The 19093-nt window shown below is 61.9% G+C and overlaps 3 protein-coding genes across 8 annotated transcripts; all 3 read left to right on the top strand.

Annotated features, from left to right (window-relative positions):
- The first annotated feature begins 113 nt into the window (after positions 1-113).
- On the top strand, positions 114-11013 carry FNBP4 (formin binding protein 4). Of its 4 annotated transcripts, XM_065838921.2 has the most exons (17): positions 114-309; positions 534-614; positions 1609-1745; positions 1900-2092; positions 2295-2445; positions 2530-2653; positions 2872-3207; positions 3547-3757; positions 5226-5344; positions 7490-7594; positions 7899-8032; positions 8360-8457; positions 9060-9241; positions 9625-9855; positions 9943-10437; positions 10524-10681; positions 10825-11013. In XM_065838921.2, the coding sequence occupies exons 1-17, from the start codon at positions 186-188 to the stop codon at positions 10913-10915; spliced, it is 2970 nt and encodes a 989-aa protein (XP_065694993.1). In that variant the 5' UTR covers positions 114-185; the 3' UTR covers positions 10916-11013. The 4 variants fall into 4 exon arrangements, with proteins under 4 accessions (XP_065694993.1, XP_065694992.1, XP_065694991.1 ...); XM_065838922.2 differs by lacking the exon at positions 8360-8457 and having other exon boundaries at positions 115-309; positions 9542-9855; XM_065838920.2 differs by lacking the exon at positions 8360-8457 and having other exon boundaries at positions 2533-2653; positions 9542-10437.
- A 172-nt stretch (positions 11014-11185) lies between these two features.
- Positions 11186-14982, top strand: AGBL2 (AGBL carboxypeptidase 2). 3 transcript variants are annotated; one of them, XM_071808727.1, is made up of 12 exons: positions 11186-11551; positions 11748-11954; positions 12034-12141; positions 12223-12373; positions 12453-13217; positions 13294-13456; positions 13585-13711; positions 13819-13916; positions 14003-14109; positions 14185-14251; positions 14349-14444; positions 14574-14982. In XM_071808727.1, exons 1-12 carry the CDS (start codon positions 11248-11250, stop codon positions 14961-14963), a joined length of 2583 nt encoding a protein of 860 aa, XP_071664828.1. In that variant the 5' UTR covers positions 11186-11247; the 3' UTR covers positions 14964-14982. The 3 variants fall into 3 exon arrangements, with proteins under 3 accessions (XP_071664828.1, XP_071664829.1, XP_071664826.1); XM_071808728.1 differs by having other exon boundaries at positions 11186-11365; positions 14003-14251; XM_071808725.1 differs by having other exon boundaries at positions 14003-14251.
- Positions 14983-15341: 359 nt separating this feature from the next.
- On the top strand, positions 15342-18512 carry MTCH2 (mitochondrial carrier 2). The gene is made up of 13 exons (XM_065839005.2): positions 15342-15501; positions 15578-15662; positions 15750-15856; positions 15985-16011; positions 16177-16230; positions 16313-16370; positions 16468-16519; positions 16634-16693; positions 17187-17280; positions 17415-17462; positions 17780-17847; positions 18120-18195; positions 18308-18512. Exons 1-13 carry the CDS (start codon positions 15415-15417, stop codon positions 18392-18394), a joined length of 903 nt encoding a protein of 300 aa, XP_065695077.1. The 5' UTR covers positions 15342-15414; the 3' UTR covers positions 18395-18512.
- Positions 18513-19093: the final 581 nt, after the last annotated feature.

Raw genomic sequence — 19093 nt, 5'->3', positions numbered from 1 at the left:
GGGCAGGACGGGGCTGCGAGCGCGGGAACGCTTAGCCCGAGGGGCGGGGCTATATGCTTGGGGCGGAGCTTCCTCCACGCCCCGCCGCCGCGCACTGACGCACAATGCCGCGGCCCCGCCCACTCCGCCGCACCGCGCAGGCGCGGCCGCAGCCCTGAGGCGCCGCTCCCGCCGCCGCCGCCGACATGGGGAAGAAATCCCGCGCCGCCCCGGGCCGCAGGCCCATTCTCCAGCTCTCCCCTCCGGGCCCCCGCCGAGACGAGGCGGCGGCACCGCCGGCTGAAGGAGCCGACTCGGGTTCCGAGCCGGGTAACGGCGGATGGGGTGTGAGATATGGGGAGGGGGGGGCGCTTTGTTGGCGGTGCGGCCTAGTGGTGCGGCCTCCTCGTAGCGCTGCGGCCTAGTGACGGTACCGGGGACCGGGGGAGGCGGCGGGGGGGACGCGGGGCGGGGCGGAGCCCCGCACCGCCCCCCCCGCCGCCTCCCCCGGCCCCAGCCCCTTGTTTCTAACGCCTCTTTCCCCTCCCCGCCAGACGAACCTGAAGCGGTTGCCGAGCCCCCCCGCACCACGCCCAACCCGCCGCCCCCCGCGCCCGCCGCCGTCAAACCCACAGGTACGAGACGCCCCCCATCACAGAAAGAAATAATATAACAATATATAACCCCCCTTTAAAAAGTCAGAGAGTTTGCTCCCTTTTTTTTTAGGGGGGGGGGGGAGCGTCCCCTACTGCTTAATATTCCTAAAAACCTGGTTTTTAAATCCAAAATGTTTTTAGAGCAGGCTGTGATTGTTCTTAAGTCTATTTCTTATATTTTCTTTAAAGGAGGGCGGATTGTTCCCCTTTAAGTGCTTTTTTTTTTAAGGGGGGTCATTGTTTCCCTCTAAGTGCTTTTTCTCTTTTAGGAACGATTATTAACCGCTTCCAATATAATATTATTTTAGGCTGTGATTGCTTCCTTTTTAATACTTTAAAGGTTTTTATTCGGGGGGGTGATTGCTCCTCCTTAAGTACTTTTATTTTCTAATGCGTGTACAATAATTACCCCATTTAAATCCTTTTTACATGGGAGAGTGGGATGATCCCCCACGATTTTTTTTTGAGGGAGTGGGAGCAGGGTTATTTTACTATTTTACTATATTTGAGGTGGTGTATGATGAGGAAATCCTTCCCCAAGTGATTCTTGATGGGGAGATGGTTTCTCATCTTAAAAATTTGGGTTAGGAGATATTTTTCTGTATTGTGTATTTTTGGGGGCAAGGAGGGAGGTGATTTTTTTCCTCTTTGTTACTATTGCTACCAGTTATTAGCTTTTAAAGAAATTTAATATCAACTTAATAATCATTATTAACATACTGGTATTTTGGGGAGCAGTAATTCCTTGCTTTGTGGTTTCTTGGCAGGATATGAGATGCCCCCCCAGACTTCTTTTCAGGGCTGGGGAACTGGTTTTTTTTCCTTCTGTTGTTGTTTTGGTTTTGTTTTGGTTGGTTGGTTGCGGCTGTTCCCCCTCGCAGGATCAATGGGGTGACAGCGGGACCACCCCAGTCGGGGGGTTGGATCCCTCAATGTGCCCCCCCTCGTTGAGTTTCCTCTGCTTCCCCCCCAGGAGGTTTGTGTCTGCTCGGTGCCTACGCAGACAGCGACGATGAGGAGGGCGAAACCCCGGAGAAGTCGGCCCGTTTGGCAGATGCGAACGGCAACAATTCGGCCGACATCGACAGCACGCTGGCAAACTTCCTGGCGGTGAGCGCGGAACCAGGGATTTTCCTTTGTGGGGGGGGGCAGGGGGGAAGACACAGCAGGGGTTTCATGATCTGAGACATTGCCCTCTCTTGATAAGCCCCTGCTTTTGCCTCCCCTGGGATTTGAAGGTTAAATTGGGATGTTGTTTTTGCAGGAGATCGATGCCATCACGGCTCCTGCGCAGCCCACCGAGCCCCCCGCCGCCTCCTCCTCCGCACCACCCCCCACACCTCCCCGCCCAGAGCCCAAGGAGTCGGGCTCAGGACCGTCCTCAGGTCCTGCCAATGGCACAGGCTCCGCACCAGCCCCAGAGTGGCAATATGACACCCAGTGCTCGCTGGCTGGAGGTGAGAGTCCGTGTCAGGGGGCTGCATCTGTCTCGGGGGGGCTGCTGTCTGCAGTCTTACCAAAGGGAGTGGAGGGTGGTGACAAGTGGTTGACACTGGGAAAAAGGGGGTGACAACGGCCTGGGGAACTGGTGCGGTTGGTAGTGGGACACAGGCTCTGTGTGTCCCAGTGAGTGACGGTTTGTCCTTGTCCCCCCGGCAGTGGGGGAGCTGGAGATGGGCGACTGGCAGGAGGTGTGGGACGAGAACACCGGCTGCTACTATTACTGGAACACCCAGAGCAACGAGGTGACCTGGGAGCTGCCGCCATACCTGGCAACACAGGTCCAGGGCCTGCAGCACTACCAGCACAGGTGGGTGACACCCCCCAGCCCCAGGAGGGGTCATGTTGGGATGTTGTTGTTCCTGAGCCTGCCCTTCACTCTCCTTTTCTTCAGCAGCACCGTGGCAGCTGCCAACGGCAGCTTTGTGACAACTGCCGAGCTGTACCCCCAGGAGAAGGGAACTGCCCCGGGTAGCGTTGGCCGCGGGGCCACCCTCACCAAGCGGGAGGTGAAGAAGGTCAGTCCAATGGGCCAAGTGCCGGTTTCTAGTTGCCGCGGGGCTTCTAGTTGCCCTTTTGCCGATGGGTGGGTCACTCTGCTGCATTTGCAGCCCAGAGCAGGGCCCCATCAGCATGGGGCTCCTTCCTCTGCGGGCTGCGGTCTCCTGTGCTGTGTGGGGCTGGGGCGAGGGGGCAGAAGCCGCTGCCGGAAAACTCACATGGTTTCAACCTGCAGGAAGTGAATGAAGGCGTGCAGGCGCTCTCCAACAGCGAGGAGGAGAAAAAGGGGGTGGCTGCGGCTCTCCTGGCACCGCTTCTGCCCGACGTGGTGAAGGAGGAAGAGGAGCGTTGGAGGAGGAAGGTGATTTGCAAAGAGGAGGTTGAGCCGCCTGCGGAAGAGGATGCAAAAGCAGAAGAGGCAGCGGCTGCACCCGAAGAGCCAGAACCCAACAGGGATCCCCTGGAAGACACGCAGGAGGATCTGTGCAGCGTGGTGCAGTCAGGGGAGAGCGCTGAGGAAGAGGAGGAGCAAGACACCCTCGAGCTGGAGATGGTGCTGGAGAGAAAGAAGGTAGGAAGGTTTTTGTCGAGGTAGGAAGTCCACAGGTGCAGCCAAGAAGTATCTGGTAACAGCCGTGGAGCAGCAGATGTTTGTGTCTGTCCTGCCTCCCTCGGGGGGTGACCCTGCGTTTCCCGTGCTGCTTCTTATAGATCTCTCCCGCTTCACGTGGACACTTTGAGGGCAAGTCAGTGGCTGTTGGGAAACTCTTGCTCCATCTTTTTTGCCGTTAACACGGTACCCTGATGAGAGCAGCTTTTTGCTCTTTTTTCACGGGTGTCTCGTAACCTCAGTCGCTCTTTGGGGAAGGCTCAGCTCTCTGAAGCACCGCTCGCTGTTGTGTCTCCGCAGGCGGAGCTGCGTGCCTTGGAGGAAGGCGACGGCAGCGTTTCGGGCTCCAGCCCGCTCTCCGACGGGAGCCAGTCGGCCTCGCAGGATGCAGCCCGCAGGCTGGCGTCCAAACGAGGGAAATGGAAACTGTTTGTCGGAGCCGCCAGCCCTGAATCTGCCAGCCGAGGCTCCAGCAAAACGGGCCGGGAGAGCCCGGAAGCGGGAGATGCAGGTAATTGGAAACGCTCCCTTCGGAGGGAGGAGCGGGTGTTCGGAAAGGCCGCAGCCCTCTCCCACCGGGGTCTCCGTTCCCCGAAGATTCGCGGGGTGCCCAGAGCCAGGACGGGCGCTGAGGTACGTGCCAGGCAGGGGACAGGCCCGGAGGGGTGGCTGTCACTGCTGTCACATGCAGCCGGCCTCGTGGGCTGGCAGTGCGAGTTTCGCAGGCTCAGGGCAGCATGGGGATAAGCTGATGCTTTGTCAAATTCTCTCCTTTATCCTATGATTAAAGAAAATAAACAGGAGAGCGCCTACATTCGACACTATCAGGAAAATAAATAGAGTGTCCATACTCGGCGCTTTATTGGGAGAGGGAACGCCAAAACCTGATAATGGCTGCTCACACCCCACCGCCCTCTGCTTCCCTCCTGACATTATAAATCCAAACCACAGGACAGAGGGAAGCGGTTGCCTTCTCTGCTTCACGGGAGGGCTGTTTGATGCTGGGATGTATCACCTGAGCCTTTTGTTTTCCTGTTAACACTCAGCCTTGCAGAGACTCCTGTCAAATATACGTTAAGAGCAGTTCAGGGGGTGTTGCTGAGCATCGTATAGATATATCACCTTGGGGAAATGATGTGATTGCAGCTGTTAGTGCTGCACTACAGCTCGTGTTTCGCTGCCCAGCGTGGGTGATCCCCTGTCCCCTGGGGTTTAGTGGGTGACAGTGTTGGTCCAGGGTGGCTCTGAGGGACAGTTTTGCTGGAGGGCGTTACCTTGTCACAAGAACGTCCCCAGGGCTGCCATGTCTTTCAGCACCGCTGGTTTCCTGCTTACCCAGGGAACGCGAAGGTGTTATTCTAAAATAACCTGTGGGAGGTTGAGCACCCGGCTGCTGGAGGGTGACTCATGAAACTGTCCTGCCCTTCAGCGCCAGGACACGGAATGTGGTTTTTTTAGCCTGAGGGCTCGTCTCTCACTAAAGGTCCCTCCCTGGAATTTGTCCCTCCCTGGAATTTGTCACTTGGACACTGACTTATTCACCACTGCCCTGTGATGCAGCCGAGGTGAAATATTACAGTCCTGACAACTTTTTGAGAACTCTTGAGTCTTTGACAATTACTTCAATTTATTTAATCTTCAATACCTTTTCTTGACAAATGACTAAACTGCCGGCGTTTTGATTGCCTGCCAGGCACTTCTTCAGCCCCTGTGCTGTTCGTCCTCCCTGTGCTCGTGCTGTAACTCTCCACTTCCCACGCTGTCCTGGAAGGATCCCCACACCAAACCACAGAACCAGTGACCCTCTCTCCGTTTTAATTTCAGGCTCTTGGCACCGGCTCCTGTAGGAAAGAGCCCCTGGCTGTTTCCCTGCCCTGTCCCGCAGTGGGTTTGGCTCCCACACGGTGTCCCCGCCGGCTGTGGGCAGCGCCGGGGCGGTGCCAGGAGAAGGGACTCACCTGTCGTTTTTTCCCCTGCAGCGCCAAGCACAGAAGCGGCTGATGCACATTCAGACAAAGAGGCAGAGTCTGAGGAGCCTCAGGAGAAAACAAAAGCCCAAGAGGCACCAAAAATAGAAGAGGAGGAGCAGGACCTCAAGGTACGAAGCTGCAGAGGGGTGTGTGTCCGTGACCTGTCCTGGTTTGGGTAAGGGATGTGATTGAACGCGCAGGGACGTGCTGGCTCCAGCAGAACCAGCAGCAAAGGCTTGAAAGTGTTTAAAACAACAGAAAAAAAATTAAAAGGGCGTGGGGGGGATAAAGGCTGAGCCCTGGGTCTTGTCAGAGAGAGCAGACACTTCTGTCATGGCTTTCTTCTCACCAGTAATGATACTACAGTCCTGTGGCACATTCAGTCATCCTGTGTCCAGGCTGAAGACTCCTCGTCTGTAATTTCTCTGTCCAGAGGCTGCCAGTACCTGTTGCTCTGCCCTTCACCCAGCATTAACCTTTAGAAGTTATTGTTCAGAATTTGGGGAAGCCCTGGGGATTTCTGCAGCATCCTGCTGGTTGTTTTTTCTTTTCCGAGCCTTGGTTTGCTCTCCTTGGCTGTGGCTGAACAATTCCCAGAGCCCCTTCCTGAGCTGTAGGGGTGGCAGTGACACAGAGTGTAGGGGTGGCAGTGACACAGAGCGTAGGGGAGATCTTCCCTATTAGTTTTTTTTGTTCCCCAGTCACTTGTTACCATGAGATCTCCCACAGCTTTAAATTTGGCTCCTGACTAATTCCGTTTCATTAGCAAGTGTTGTCAGCTCCATGTGGCAGATGGTTTATGGACAGGGAATCGCCAGCTCATGGTGAAACGCGCAGCGCAGGCCGACCTCCAGCCCTGCCCTCATTTCCCATCGTTTAATCATTTTTTGTGTGTGAAAGGGGAAGAACTCGTTTATCGTCCTCCCGACAGAATCAGCATCTCTCCCATAAAAGAACTCCAGCAGTTTTGAGATTTGTTTCCTCCCCAAAACTGCTGAGCCTCCCTCAGTACGACATCTACGTGAGGCTTTCCTGATTTTTATTTAAAATTTAATTTATTCAAAATAAAGCCAGCAGCAGGACCACGTTTGTTGGCTGCTGCATCCCTGGAGGCTGCCAAAAGCCTCCTGAGCTGTCACCTGTGCTGTCCCCTTCCCTCGCGGTGCTCTGTGACGGACTGTGCCGCAGCGCGCTGTGTTCCCTCCCACGCAGGATCCCTTTAGAGCTGTTGGAGGAAAGCCGGCTCCTCGGGTAATCGCTACCGTTCGCATCGTCGCTCTGGGGTAATCTCTTTTCTGCCGGCTCTGGTTTGCAGGAGATCTGGGTCCTCTGCTGCGAAGTCACCTCCTACCGTGGGACCTTCCCTGGTGTCTCCATTAACGCAGGAATTAATTTCCCTGCCTCGGGCTTCTCTAGTGCTGTTTGTCTGTCTGGCCCGTCCCCGTCTCTGCAGACAGACACTGCGTTGTCAGCTTTGGGGACCTTCCAAAGCCTCTTCTGAAGAGCAAAGGAAAAAAAAGACATTTTTAGAGCCCTCCTTAGGGCAATTTTGATGCCGCTTGCAGGTGTCCACCCTGTTTGTGCTCTCAATTGCTGTCTGGCTTGTAGCTGCTCTCCTGCAGCCCCTCAGTCAGGGGGATCGACACAGGGCATCCCCGTGTCCCCCTGCAGTGCCCAAATGAGAGGTTTGGCTCCTGCGGGACGCTGGGTTGACTAACAGCCACCGTGGGCTGGCCCAAACCTTCGCACAGATTCCATCTGCTCAGGAGTAAATCCAGAGCTGTTACCCCTTCCTGCTCTTTCCTCTGGAAAGCAGCGATTTAAAATCTGAAATGATATCCTGGTCCATTTCCTTTGGGAAATGGATTTGAAATATATTTAAAGCATTCTGCCCTGGCCGTTGCTCTGCGGTAACTCCAGAGCCGAGGCAGCGAAACAGATGGAGCCCGTGCTGTCCCTCGGCTACTTCAGAGCTGTGGCCATGCTGGGGGCTGTGGGGAGCAGGGAAGGGCCCCCCTGAAGGAGTTGGGGTTCGCTGGCACCTCCTGCAGCTACAGAGGAGGTTTCATCCTGCCGCCCCACACTGACCCCATCCTGGGGGGGCTTAGAGGAGGGGGTGACAGGTACACAGGGCCAGGGTGGCACGTCCCTGGCTGTGGGGCCACGGGCAGTCCCGAATCTCGTTTGGCAGGGAAAGGCTGGTGCCGTGGGGCCGCAGCAGCCCGGTGACGCTCCCCAGGGCGGCTCTTGACACTTCCCTTTCTCCCTGGCAGTTTCAGATCGGAGAACTGGCAAACACTCTGACTAATAAATTGGAGTTCCTGGGCATCAACAGACAATCTATCTCCAACTTCCACATGTTGCTGTTGCAGACAGAGGTAACCGAGCCTTGGCCCCTCGCTCCGGCCTTCTGTTCCGAAGCGGATCAAATAACTGTCCGCCGCTCGAGCGCCGAGGGCCGGCGCTGCGTGAACCTCGTGGCCGCGGCGGCACCATGCCGTCCGTCTGTCCGTCCTTCCTCCGCGGGGGGCGAGCATGGCTTTGCGCGGAGGCGGTGTCTTCCTCCTGGCCCCCCCTGAGTCCCGTACCGTAAGGGAAAAACCTTCCCGGACCTCGAGTCCTGTCCCCGGGGCCGCTTGCCGCCTCCCTCAACGGCTTCCCCCCCCGGTTCTTGCCCTCTAGACCCGCATTGCAGACTGGCGAGAAGGCGCTCTCAATGGAAACTACCTCAAACGCAAACTCCAAGACGCAGCTGAACAGCTAAAACAATACGAAATAAACGCCACCCCTAAAGGCTGGTCCTGCCACTGGGACAGGTACGCGCTCTCCTACCTTTCTCACCTTTCATCTCTGACATCTCAGACATGATTTGTGATCATCAACCACCCGACCGACGCTGGCGCCGTCCCTCTCGGAGACTCTTAGCAAGTGCTGGGCAGGCAGAGAAACGTCCGGCGCTCTGGCGGAGTTTGGGCCGCCCGCCAGAACTGGAAGGATGCGAACGGAGCGCTGCTCAGTGCTTTTTTTTGAGACGGAGCTGGTTTCCCCATCGGACAGAGCTGGTTGTCGCTCTCACGAGTTCCAAGCGCTGCGGAGGGCGGGCCTGGGGGGTCGCGCATGCGAGAGCTCTGTGAACTTTGCAGGATCTCTGGATCAACTCTTCTGACCAACAGCTCTGACAAAGGACAAACTTCATCTCACCGACGGAACGAAGAACAAGATTTCTGTCTCCTGCCAGCAGGTCAGACCCAAACATTTCTTTGTCTATTTGGCTTTCTTGATGAATTTTCCTGTGTTTGAAATCTTTGCTCTTTTGTTTTTCAGCTCCCAGATCCGCTCCCTCTCTCTAGCATTCACTGTGTGTTTGACACCATAAAAGCGACCTCCGCGGCACCACGGGGTAGGGGGGCAGCCGCTTTTCTCCGTTGGGCTGTTCCCCCGGTGCCTCTTCTTCTCGGAGGGCGACTTTCAGCCAAAGGTGGCGGCTGAAAAGTCCCGCTGCTCCCGAGAGACGTCGCTCTGCCGCACGCTCGCCTGCTTCTCTCAGCCCTCCCCTCCCTCGGGGCGGGGGGCTCGGGGCGCGCGACGTTCACGCAGCCAGCAATGCAAAAAAAAAACCAAAACCAAACCAAAAATAGCTTGGAGCGATTTCGGCTCGGGCCTTCTCCTGCCTCTCGTCCTCAAAAATACCAAGTTGTGTTGTTGTTGCGTTGGGAGAGCGGCAGCCCCGCTGCGGAGGGGTCTTCCCTGCGAGAGCGTCACGGCTGTCGCGGGCAGGCCCGCCTCGGAGTGTCCGTGGCCGGGAAGGGAAGCTGAAGTTCCCTTCTCTTTCTTGTGATTTAGGGAGCATAGACGCTATTTCTATGTTAACGAGCGCTCGGGAGAGTCGCAATGGGAATTCCCCGACGGGGAGGAGGACGAAGAGGAGGGACAGCGAAGCGCCGACAGAAAAGCCGACGGTCCTCCTAAACCACCTCCAAAAGACAAAGGAGAGCGCGCGGGGGACACCGCCGAGCACTCCACAGGTACAGCCAGGGCTGGGAATGGGGGAGTCACTGCCATTGGGGGGTCCTGGTCATGAAGCGGGGGTGTTGTGGGGTCCCACTGAGTGCTTGGGCAGCATGTGGTGGCTTTTGTGAAGCCGGGACAAGCGCCGCTCCCATGTCTGAGCTGTCCCCGTGGGTTTTTAGCATCTGCTGTGCCAGGGCTTGTCGGTCGGGCCCGTGGCCTGGGCTCTGCTGCCCGCTCCCCAGCAGCGCGGTCAGGAGCAGGCAGTGCCGTCCGTAGCGTGTGTTTTCAAGCCGGTGTCGCTATGTATTCTTCAGGCTCCCTTTGTAAAGAATCCTTCTCAGGCCAAGCCCCCGCTACGTCTCTCATGCCGCTCACTCCATTTTGGACTCTGCTTCAGTCCTCCGTCCCGGTCCTCCAGCCTCCCTTGCCTCTGGAAATGCCCCCGCCGCCTCCGCCACCCCCGGACTCGCCCCCGCCGCCTCCCCCGCCGCCCCCGCCACCCGGAGAAGACGGGGAGATCCAGGAGGTGGAGATGGAAGACGAGGGGGGCGAGGAGCCGCCCGCCCCAGGAACTGAAGAAGACGCCCCCCTGAAGTCTCTGGTGCGCCCGGCTGCCAGCAGCACCCCGGTGAGCCGCGGGGACAGGGGAAGTCACGTGTGTGGCCAAACCTGGGGGCCACGTCCCGCTTGGTGCTCACGTCCTCCTCTCTTCCAGGTTGCCGCTGAACCGAGTCCGATGCCGCTGCTCTCCGCCAAACCTCAGAAGAGAAAAGCGGCGGACATGAACCCGGGGCTGATGCAGCGAACGGCCACCATCGGCAGCTGCCCCGTCATCTACAGCCAGCCCCTGATGGCCACCAGCAAGTACCAGCCGTCACCTGTGCCGCTGGCATCCCTGCGCCCGCGCCAGCGCCTGCAGAGCGAGCTCCAGGCGCGCCCCAACCTCCGCATGGCGCCCGGCGCCGCGCTGGGGCTGCAGCCCGGATACCTGGGCGTGACGGCGCCCGCCGCGCCCGCCGTCATGAGCTACTCGGAGTGCACGGCGCCCGTCAGCGTGGCCACCGCGCAGCCGGCGCGAGGAGCCCTGCCCGCCACCAGCACCGCCGAGCAGCCGCCTCCCCCACCGCCCCCACAGACGCCCCCACCTCCCGTCCCCAAAGCGCCGCCGCCGCCGGAGAAGGAGAAGCCGAGGAAGGGGCGGAAGGACAAGGTAGGCGGGTGCTCTTGGCCGCGTCGGCATGCCGGGCGCCATCTCCTCCCTTTTCCTCACTGCGGGCCGTTGTGTTTCTGGCGCAGGGTAAGAAGGGGAAGACGAAGATGCCGTCGCTGGTGAAGAAGTGGCAGAGCATCCAGCGGGAGCTGGACGAGGAGGAGAATTCCAGCTCCAGTGAGGAGGACCGCGAGACCACGGCCCAGCGCCGCATCGAGGAGTGGAAGCAGCAGCAGCTGATGAGGTACCAACCCACCCGGCTCCACTCTGCTGGGAGGGGACGTTCCTTTGTCCCCTGTACAGCTCCAGCCCTGGGGGGGCACCCAGGGGTGGTGGGGACTGTCACCTTGCACCACCAGGCGCTGACCCCCTGTTTTGTCCCCGCAGCGGCATGGCAGAGAGGAACGCCAACTTCGAGGCGCTGCCGGAGGACTGGCGAGCGCGGCTGAAGCGCAGGAAAACCGCCTCCAGCACATGAGCCGCGTCCTGGGCGGTTGTTTTTTGTTTTGTTTTTTATTTTTACAGATGTACAGTTCTTCACTTGACCGTTGTCCAATAAATTGTAGCAGTTTGGGACACGCTGTCTGTTGCTGTTCCTGTGGCCGTTTGGGGTGTGCGCGGTGTCCCTGTCACTGGGGGGCCCTTTGTGTCCCCGCTGGCTGCGCTCTGCCCAGAGCACCAAAGCCCTCTGGCTCGTTTCCCAGCTCCGCTCTGGGCCCGCCCTGTCCCTCCCTGTTGCTCAGCGACCGCGTCCCAGTTTCCCCGGCACTGCCGGCACCGGACAAGGGTCTTGCTGCACCTCGGGCAGCCATGCGGCCCTCGGGGCCCCCCAGGGATTGGGGGCCAGGGGGGTTTGGTGGGAAGCTGCTCCCCGAGCCCTACGACAGCTTCATGCGCAGCCACCTGCGCTACTACGGCTACTTCCAAGGTGAGCCCTGGTCCCAAGGACGTGTCCCCTTTTCCCCCCAGGGTTTGGGGCTGCAGTGGTACTGTCCCCAAGGCCAGCGGAGGGGCGGGCAGAAGAGCCCTGTGTCCCAGGGGGTCCCACCGAGGCACCCAGCACTGGCAGCACCAACCACAGCTGCCGGGGGGCATCCCGGGCAGGAGCTGAGCTGTGAGTGTGACCCCGCAGCCCCCCATGGCCGGGAGAGCATGGGGGGGCCTCTCCTTGTCCTTGCCTGGGGTGGCAGGTGGTTTGGGGTTGTCCACACCCCAACCCTTCCAGCCTGGGCTCCCTGCTCTCAGCTAGAGCTGTATCAGGGTGGGGGGAGCACAATGGAGCCCCCCATCCCCTCCTGGTCCCCTTGCAGCCCCTAGGGAGCTGGAGCCAGTCCTCGGCCAGGACAGGTGGGTCCCTTCGGCACGGGGCCAGGGGACATCGGTGCCCTCGGTGCAGCACCGCAGGTGCCCAGGGGATCCACAGGATCTTTTCGCCCTCCCCTCGGCGCGGGGCCCCCTGCCCGCTCCCCGCTGGCCCATTGAGTGCGAAGTCATCAAGGAGCCGATCGAGCACATCGGTGAGGGAACACGCCAGCCACCCCCCACCCCTGTGCCGGGCCCGCCCTGTGCCCGTAGTGCCCACTCTGTCCCCTCCAGACTGGGTCCCCCCTGAGCCAGAGCCCTTCTGCCAGCCCACGGGCCCCGCGCCCCCCCCGGCCCCGCTTGGCGAGGACCAGGGCACAGTCGTCTACCAGCTCAGCCCAGGTACTGGGGAGCGGGCAGCACCCCAGGTGCTCCCCAGTGTCCCCAAGTCCCCATTGCCATCCCTCTGGGCTCCCCCCACAGCATCCCCAGGCTCCTGCTTCACCCGCGCTCGCGTTGGGGGATCCCCGGGTCCCCTGTCCTCGCCGGCCACCCCCTTGGAGGGTCCCCAGGACACGACTCTGCTCTTTGAATCCCGTTTCGAGAGTGGGAACCTCCAGAAAGCTGTCAAGGTGTAAGAGAGGGGCTGGGAGGTGACCGGGGGTGGTGACAGCAGGACCGGGAGCCGGAACAGGGCCTGTCCCGCTGCGCAGGGGCCCCTTCGAGTACGTGCTGTGGCTGCGGCCGGACCTGTACACGGCCAAGCACACCCAGTGGTTCTACTTCCGTGTCCAAAACACCCGGCAAGACCATCTCTACCGCTTCACCATCGCCAACCTGGCCAAGCCCAAGAGCCTCTACAACGAGGGGATGCGTCCGCTGCTCTACTCCCAGCGTGACGCCGAGAGCTGCGGCATCGGCTGGCGCCGCGTCGGGACCGACATCCGGTACTACCGGGGTGGTGCGGAGGAACCGGCCGCCTTCTGTCTCTCCTGGACAGCGCGTTTCCCCCACGACGGCGACACCTGCTTCTTCGCCCACTCCTACCCCTACACCTACTCCGACCTGCGGCGCTACCTGCGGGCGCTGTGCTGCGACCCGGCGCGCTCGCAGCTCTGCACGGTGCGGGCGCTGTGCCGCAGCCTGGCCGGCAACACCGTGTACCTGCTGACCATCGGCAGCCCGGCCGGTGTGGCCGGCAAGCGGGCGGTGGTGCTGAGCGCCCGCGCGCACCCCGGGGAGAGCGGCGGCTCCTGGGCCATGCGGGGTTTGCTCGATTTCCTCCTCAGCGCCGATGCTGATGCCCGGATCCTGCGCCAGCTCTTCGACTTCATGGTGGTGCCGATGCTGAACCCCGATGGGGTGGTGGTGGGGAACTCCCGCTGCTCCCTGGCAGGACGGGACCCCAACAGGGCGTACGGGGCGGCGCGTGGCGGCTCCTTCCCCGCCGTGTGGCACCTGCGGGCCATGGTGGAGAGGTGAGTGGGGACACAGAGCCGGTGGGATGGCGCTGCTCCCGCAGCCATGCCGGTGGCCTTATCGTGGTGCGTGCAGGGTGCTGGCGGAGCGGGAGGTGGTTTTGTACTGCGACTTCCATGGGCACAGCCGAAAAAACAACGTCTTCATGTACGGTTGCGACGGCGGCGGGGCCGGCAGCGGGGCACGGCTGCGCCAGCGCGTCTTCCCCCTGATGCTGAGCAAAAACGCCCCCGACAAGGTGGGACGCCCTGGGAATGGTGACATGGGAAACGCAGCCGCTGTGCCGCTCCCCAAGGTGCCACCACGGTGTCCCTGCGGGGCTGGGGGGACACAGCCCCTGCTGCACTGACCCCGGGCCGGGCCCAGTTCTCCTTCCCCAGCTGCAAGTTCAAGGTGCAGAAGAGCAAAGCGGGGACGGGCAGAGTCGTCATGTGGCGCTTGGGTGTCTCACACAGCTACACCATGGAGGCGGCTTTCGGCGGCTCCACGCTGGGTGAGGGGCCACCACGGGCGCGGGTGTCGGTGCTGGGGGTGTTGTTGGGCAGCTGGTCCCCGGGTTGGGATGCCGCTGCCTGTTCTGTTGTCCCATGTCCCCTCCAGGCGGGAGGAACTCGCACTTCACGGTGCAGGACCTCAAGTCGCTGGGCTCCCACCTGTGCGACACCCTGCTCGACTTCTGCGACCCTGACCCTGCCAAGGTGGGCGGCAGCCATGGCTTGGAGCGCGGTGCCCCGGCTGCTCCCGGTGCCATCGGGGGCCACGGTGACGCCGGCTCGTCCCGCAGCTGCAGCGGTGCCTGGCGGAGGTGGACGCGCTGCTGCGGCGGCGGCTGGGCCGGGAGCCGGGCTGCGGTGGATGGAGTGACGTGTCCCCCTCGGAGCTCGAGTCCAGGTACGTCCCGGCCATGCCGCCCCACGGAGCCCCGCGGTGCTGTGGGGGGTACAGCCGGTCATGTCCCCCACACAGCACCAGTGGCTCTGACACCTCTGTGTCCGATGGGCCCCCGGATCATCTCTGCAGCCCAGAAGAGCCGGTGAGTCCCTCGGTGCCGCTGGTTTTGGGGTGGGAGCGGTAGGGACGAAGCCCTGGGGAGGTGCGACACCCCAGGGCCACTTTGCTGTCTGGCACAGCCGGAGCAACGGAGCAGGAAGCGGCTGCGGAGCCGAAGAGCCAGGAACACCCTGTGCCAGCCAAACGCCGTCTCCCAGACCCGTGCCAGCGTCCCGGTGAGCCTGGGACCACCAGAACGGTCTGCCTGGTCACAGTGGGGACAGCCCTGCTGGGACACTTGTCCCCAGAGCTGTCCCAGCGCCCCTGGGGCTCCAAGTGGGTTCAACCCTGCTCTGTGCCCCCAGGCCAGGCCGGGGCCCCGCAGGACCCACACACAGCCGGCTCTTCCCGGCACCCTGAGGGGAGGCGGCAGGGCCGGACGGGAGCCCAGCGCCGGGGTGACGGTTCTCAGCAGGGCTGGAGCGGAGCGTGGCCGCCACACCGCCCTGCCGGGGTCCCAGCTGGACGGTGGCACGAGCGCGGTGCCGCGCCGCCGGCCGCCACTGAGCACCCGCTGCCCCGGTGCCACCGGTGGCTCCTCACAGGACACAGCCCCTGGAGCCCCCGGGACATCCCGGCGACGGGGTGCGCAGGTGGCTGCTGTCCGTGGGCACAGGGCCCGTCTCCCCATCAACACCCCCGGCAGAGCCTCTGCACCCGCGGCCCCGCGCTGCTGCGCCTGTGCCCGGCATTAAAGGCGGTGCCACGGCCGCGCCTCCGCGTGCTGCCTCCTGTTTCCATCGCGCGTTCCCCCGGGGCTCCCTCCGGCCCTCCTGCCTGGAGAGCACGGGAACGCGGCCCGAGGGGCAGGCCCTGCCACCACGGCAGTGCCCCAGGCCCCGCAGGCTCCTCTGGGGCCTCCTGGCCACGGCGTCACCTCAGGCGCCATCGCCGCGGCGTCACCTCAGGCCTGCAGGCCGCGGCGAGGCCTCAGGCCCCGTTGCCATGGCGACGCCTCAGGCCTGTAGGCCGCGGTGACGCCTCGCACCCCGTCGCCACGGCAACGCCCCCTCGTTGCCACGGCGACCCGGCAGGGCCGCGCCCGCGGGGCCGGAAGCGAGCAGCATGCGCGCCGGAAGTACCGGGGGGCGGAAGCGGAAGCGGCAGCGGCGGTGTCCTTCTGGGCCGTGACGCCGGGGCGGCACGATGGCGGACGCGGCCTCGCAGGTGCTGCTGGGCTCGGGGCTCACCGTGCTCTCGCAGCCCCTCATGTACGTGAAGGTGCTGGTGCAGGTAAGGGGCGGCCGGCGGCGGGGAGCTGGGGCGGGGGGACACCGGCCCCGGTACCGGCTGCCTGTCCCCGCCGCAGGTGGGCTACGAGCCTCTGCCGCCCACCCTGGGCAGGAACGTTTTCGGGCGCCAGGTCTACCAGCTGCCCGGCCTCTTCGCGTACGGTGAGTCTGTCCCCCGCGTGGGGCGTCCCCATGTCCCGCTGTCCCCCGTGGGGCGTCCCCGGGGGTGACGGGTCCCGCTGTCCCCAGCCAAGCACATCGTGAAGGTCGATGGAAGAGCGGGACTCTTCAAGGGCCTCACCCCCCGCCTCTGCTCCAGCGCCATCGGCACCGTCGTGCACAGCAAAGTGCTGCAGGTACCGGGGGAGATGGGGACACGTTGGGGACCCGGGGGGCTCTGCCAGCGGGGGCTGGGGACACGGGGACACCGGCAGAGTGTCCCCCGTCCCCCATGGCTGTGCTGACCCAGCGCTTCCCTCCCTAGCGATACCAGGAGGCTGAGCAGGCTGAGGTGGGTGAATCCTCCATCTGCCTCCCCCTCCTTCCCGCTGCCCCGGGGGGACACCCGGGTCTGGGGACTCCTGAGCCCACGCTGGGGGGGCCGGGACCTCCGGGGCTGGTGGGGAGGGAGTGGTGCCTTTTGGGGGGCTGTTCCCCACCCGATGCCTCTTTCCAGCCTGGAAGCAGCAAGAAGGAGCCGGTGTCCTCGCTGGAGCAGGTGCTGAAGGAGGTGAGGAGGGCACTGGGTGCAAGGGGGACTCGGTGTGATGTTGTCACCCCCGTGTCCCCCTGACCACCTGTTTCTCCCCCAGACCTCCCGAGAGATGGTCGCTCGCTCCGCCGCCACGCTCATCACCCACCCCTTTCACGGTAGGTGACCCCTCCACAGCCGGTGACAAGCGCCCGTTGCTCCTGTGTCACCCCAGGGTGTCCCTGAGCCCCCGCTGACCCCCGTGTCTGCCCGCAGTGATCACCCTGCGCTGCATGGTGCAGTTCATTGGCCGCGAGACCAAGTACAGGTACAGGCTGGGGGGCTGGGGCTGCTGGGGGTGGAAATGGGGCTGCGGTGGGGGGACTGCCCGCCCGCAGAACCCCCTCTGACTGTGTCACCCTCCTTCTCCTCCCCGTGGCAGCGGGACACTAAGCGCCTTCACCACAATTTACCGAGAAGAGGGCATCCTGGGCTTCTTCGCGTGAGTGCTGACAGTGGGGGGGCCTGCAGGGTCTGCCCCCAAAATCCATGGGGTCTGCCCTGCAAAATCCATGGGGTCCCTTCCCAAAATCCATGCAGCTTTGCTTGCTGTGTGGGTGTTATTTCTCCCTCCAGCTGCAGCTCCGCTCTCCCATCTCTGCCCTCACCTCGTGTGCTGCTGGGGTCCCTGATTTCCTGTTCTACCCCTCGTGGGGGGCTTCCCGGCACTTGTAGCCACCAACCCTGGGATTTGTGGGTGACATTTGACATTTAGAGCTATTAAAACAGAACAAATGTGTATTAAACTTTCCCCTCTGGCTCTCGGTGGCTGGGGGGGTATTTTGGGTCCTCTCTGCACCCACATCCTCTCAGAACCATTCGTCTGAGCATTTTGTCTCCTGGGTGTGGGGTTCCCCCCTTCATGCGGCTGTTGAGGACACAGGCGCTCCCCCCGTTCCCGTTCCCTGGGGCTCATGGTCCCTCTTCTCTTGCAGCGGCCTCATCCCCCGGCTCCTCGGGGACATCCTCTCCCTCTGGCTCTGCAACATGCTGGCCTACCTCATCAACACGTACGCGCTGGAGAACGGGGTACGGGCTCCACGCCCCACTTGGGGGGTGGGACAACAGCGGTGAAGGGTGGGGGAGGCTCAGGGAACATTTCACAGGGATAGGGCCCTGCTTTGGGGTGGCAGGGGCTGAAGGTGCCATTTGTTCCCACACAGGTCTCCGCCATGACTGAGATGAAGAGCTACTCGCAGGCAGTGACCGGCGTGAGTACAGCCGGCGCGTGTGTGTGTGTACCCCCGGCTGCCTGACACCAGGAAGCTTCCATCCCTGAGGAAATGGGGTGTTTAGGAACCCCCCATGTCCTGGGGGTGGGGGGCAGAGCCGGGTGCTGAGCCCGCAGGGGACAGAATGTTCCACGGGCTCATGGCTTCCACGTCGCATGGCCCCACATGGAGCCACCTCTCTCCCAGGGGGACTCTGGGGATTTTGGGGGCTCATTCTGCTCCCACAGAGGGAAGCGGGGGGGTCCCCATGGGGGCCGTGAGCCGCTGCCGACCAGCCCTGCTCCTCTCTCTTGCAGTTTTTCGCCAGCATGCTGACCTACCCCTTCGTGCTGGTCTCCAACCTGATGGCCGTGAATAACTGCGGGTGAGTCCGTTGGTGCCCCGCACTGCCCCCACCCACTGCGAGGGCCGGTATGGTGACAGCTGTGTCCCCCCGCGTCCCATCATCTCCGAAAAACACCATTCCCAAGCGCCTGGTTGGCAAACAGGCTCCAAATTCGCTGTGGGGTCGATCCCTCATCAGTTGCGCTGTGATGGGGGGGCTCAAAGGGTCCACTTTGGGGTTTTGCTTAGCGCGGAGCTGCAGAGGTGACAGAAATAACCCCCCATGGGGTCTCCCTTTCTTTCTTCCCCCAGGCTGGCCGGGGGTCTCCTCCCGTACGCACCCACCTACTCCTCCTGGCTGGATTGCTGGAGCCAGCTGCACCGGGAGGTGAGTGACCACAGGCACGCTGTGCCCGGCCACCAGCGTAAAGCTGGGTGGGAGCCCCTGAGGGCTCGGGGCAACCCTGACTCACCGGATTGTGGCCATCTCCGTCTTCCAGGGCAACATGAGCCGAGGGAACAGCCTGTTTTTCCGCAAGGTGCCCGCAGGGAAGCGCTATGTGTGGGACGAGAGGAGGTTTCGCTGAAGCTGGAGCCGGGAGGGGGGAATCGTGAAGCCGACATTGGGCTCTGGGGGGCAAAGAATTATGAGAGAGTGGTGATTTCTATACAGTTTTTTAAAATCATTTAATGCTGAGAGATGAAGACGGGTGTGCGAGAGTCTGTTCTTGAGGCCGCCTGGTAACTCCACCAGCAGAAATCCCTCTCCTGCTTTCCCCAGTTACTCCAGAAGCATTTTCCCAGCTTTGGTCCCAGATGAGGCTGTTTGAACAACGGAAATTCCCCCTGGAACCATCAACCCCTTACAAATAACTACGAGTTTTAAAGACGGGCTGTAAAGCGTCACAAAACTTGGGGAGTGATGTCCCCAGGCACCCCAGGGACTGCCCCCAGCCTGGTCAGTGGCCTCTTGTTAACGGCTGGGGATAATTACAGTGCAGCAGCATGGGTGGTGGGAGGAGAGTGCTGCCCTGAGCCCTTGCGTGCCTCAGTTTCCCCTCTCGGGGCTGTAGTGGGTGGTGGGAGCAGCAAAGGGATCGATCCCACTGTTGGCATCGCCCGCAGGGGTGTCACAGCACCCCCAGGTAAGAGGGGACGCGTGGATGGTGACACATCTGGGCTGTGACAAGAGGGTTGGTGGGTGGGTTGCACACCCCATCATGGGGTTGTACACTCGGGAGGAGGCTTGTGCAGCTGCTTGCACACCCAGGAGGAGGTTTGCACAG

The sequence above is a fragment of the Patagioenas fasciata genome, chromosome 5 (assembly GCF_037038585.1).
Source record: "Patagioenas fasciata isolate bPatFas1 chromosome 5, bPatFas1.hap1, whole genome shotgun sequence".
Lineage (NCBI taxonomy): Eukaryota > Metazoa > Chordata > Aves > Columbiformes > Columbidae > Patagioenas > Patagioenas fasciata.
Note: the sequence above shows the minus strand (reverse complement) of the source record. Positions and strands in the feature narration are given on the sequence as shown.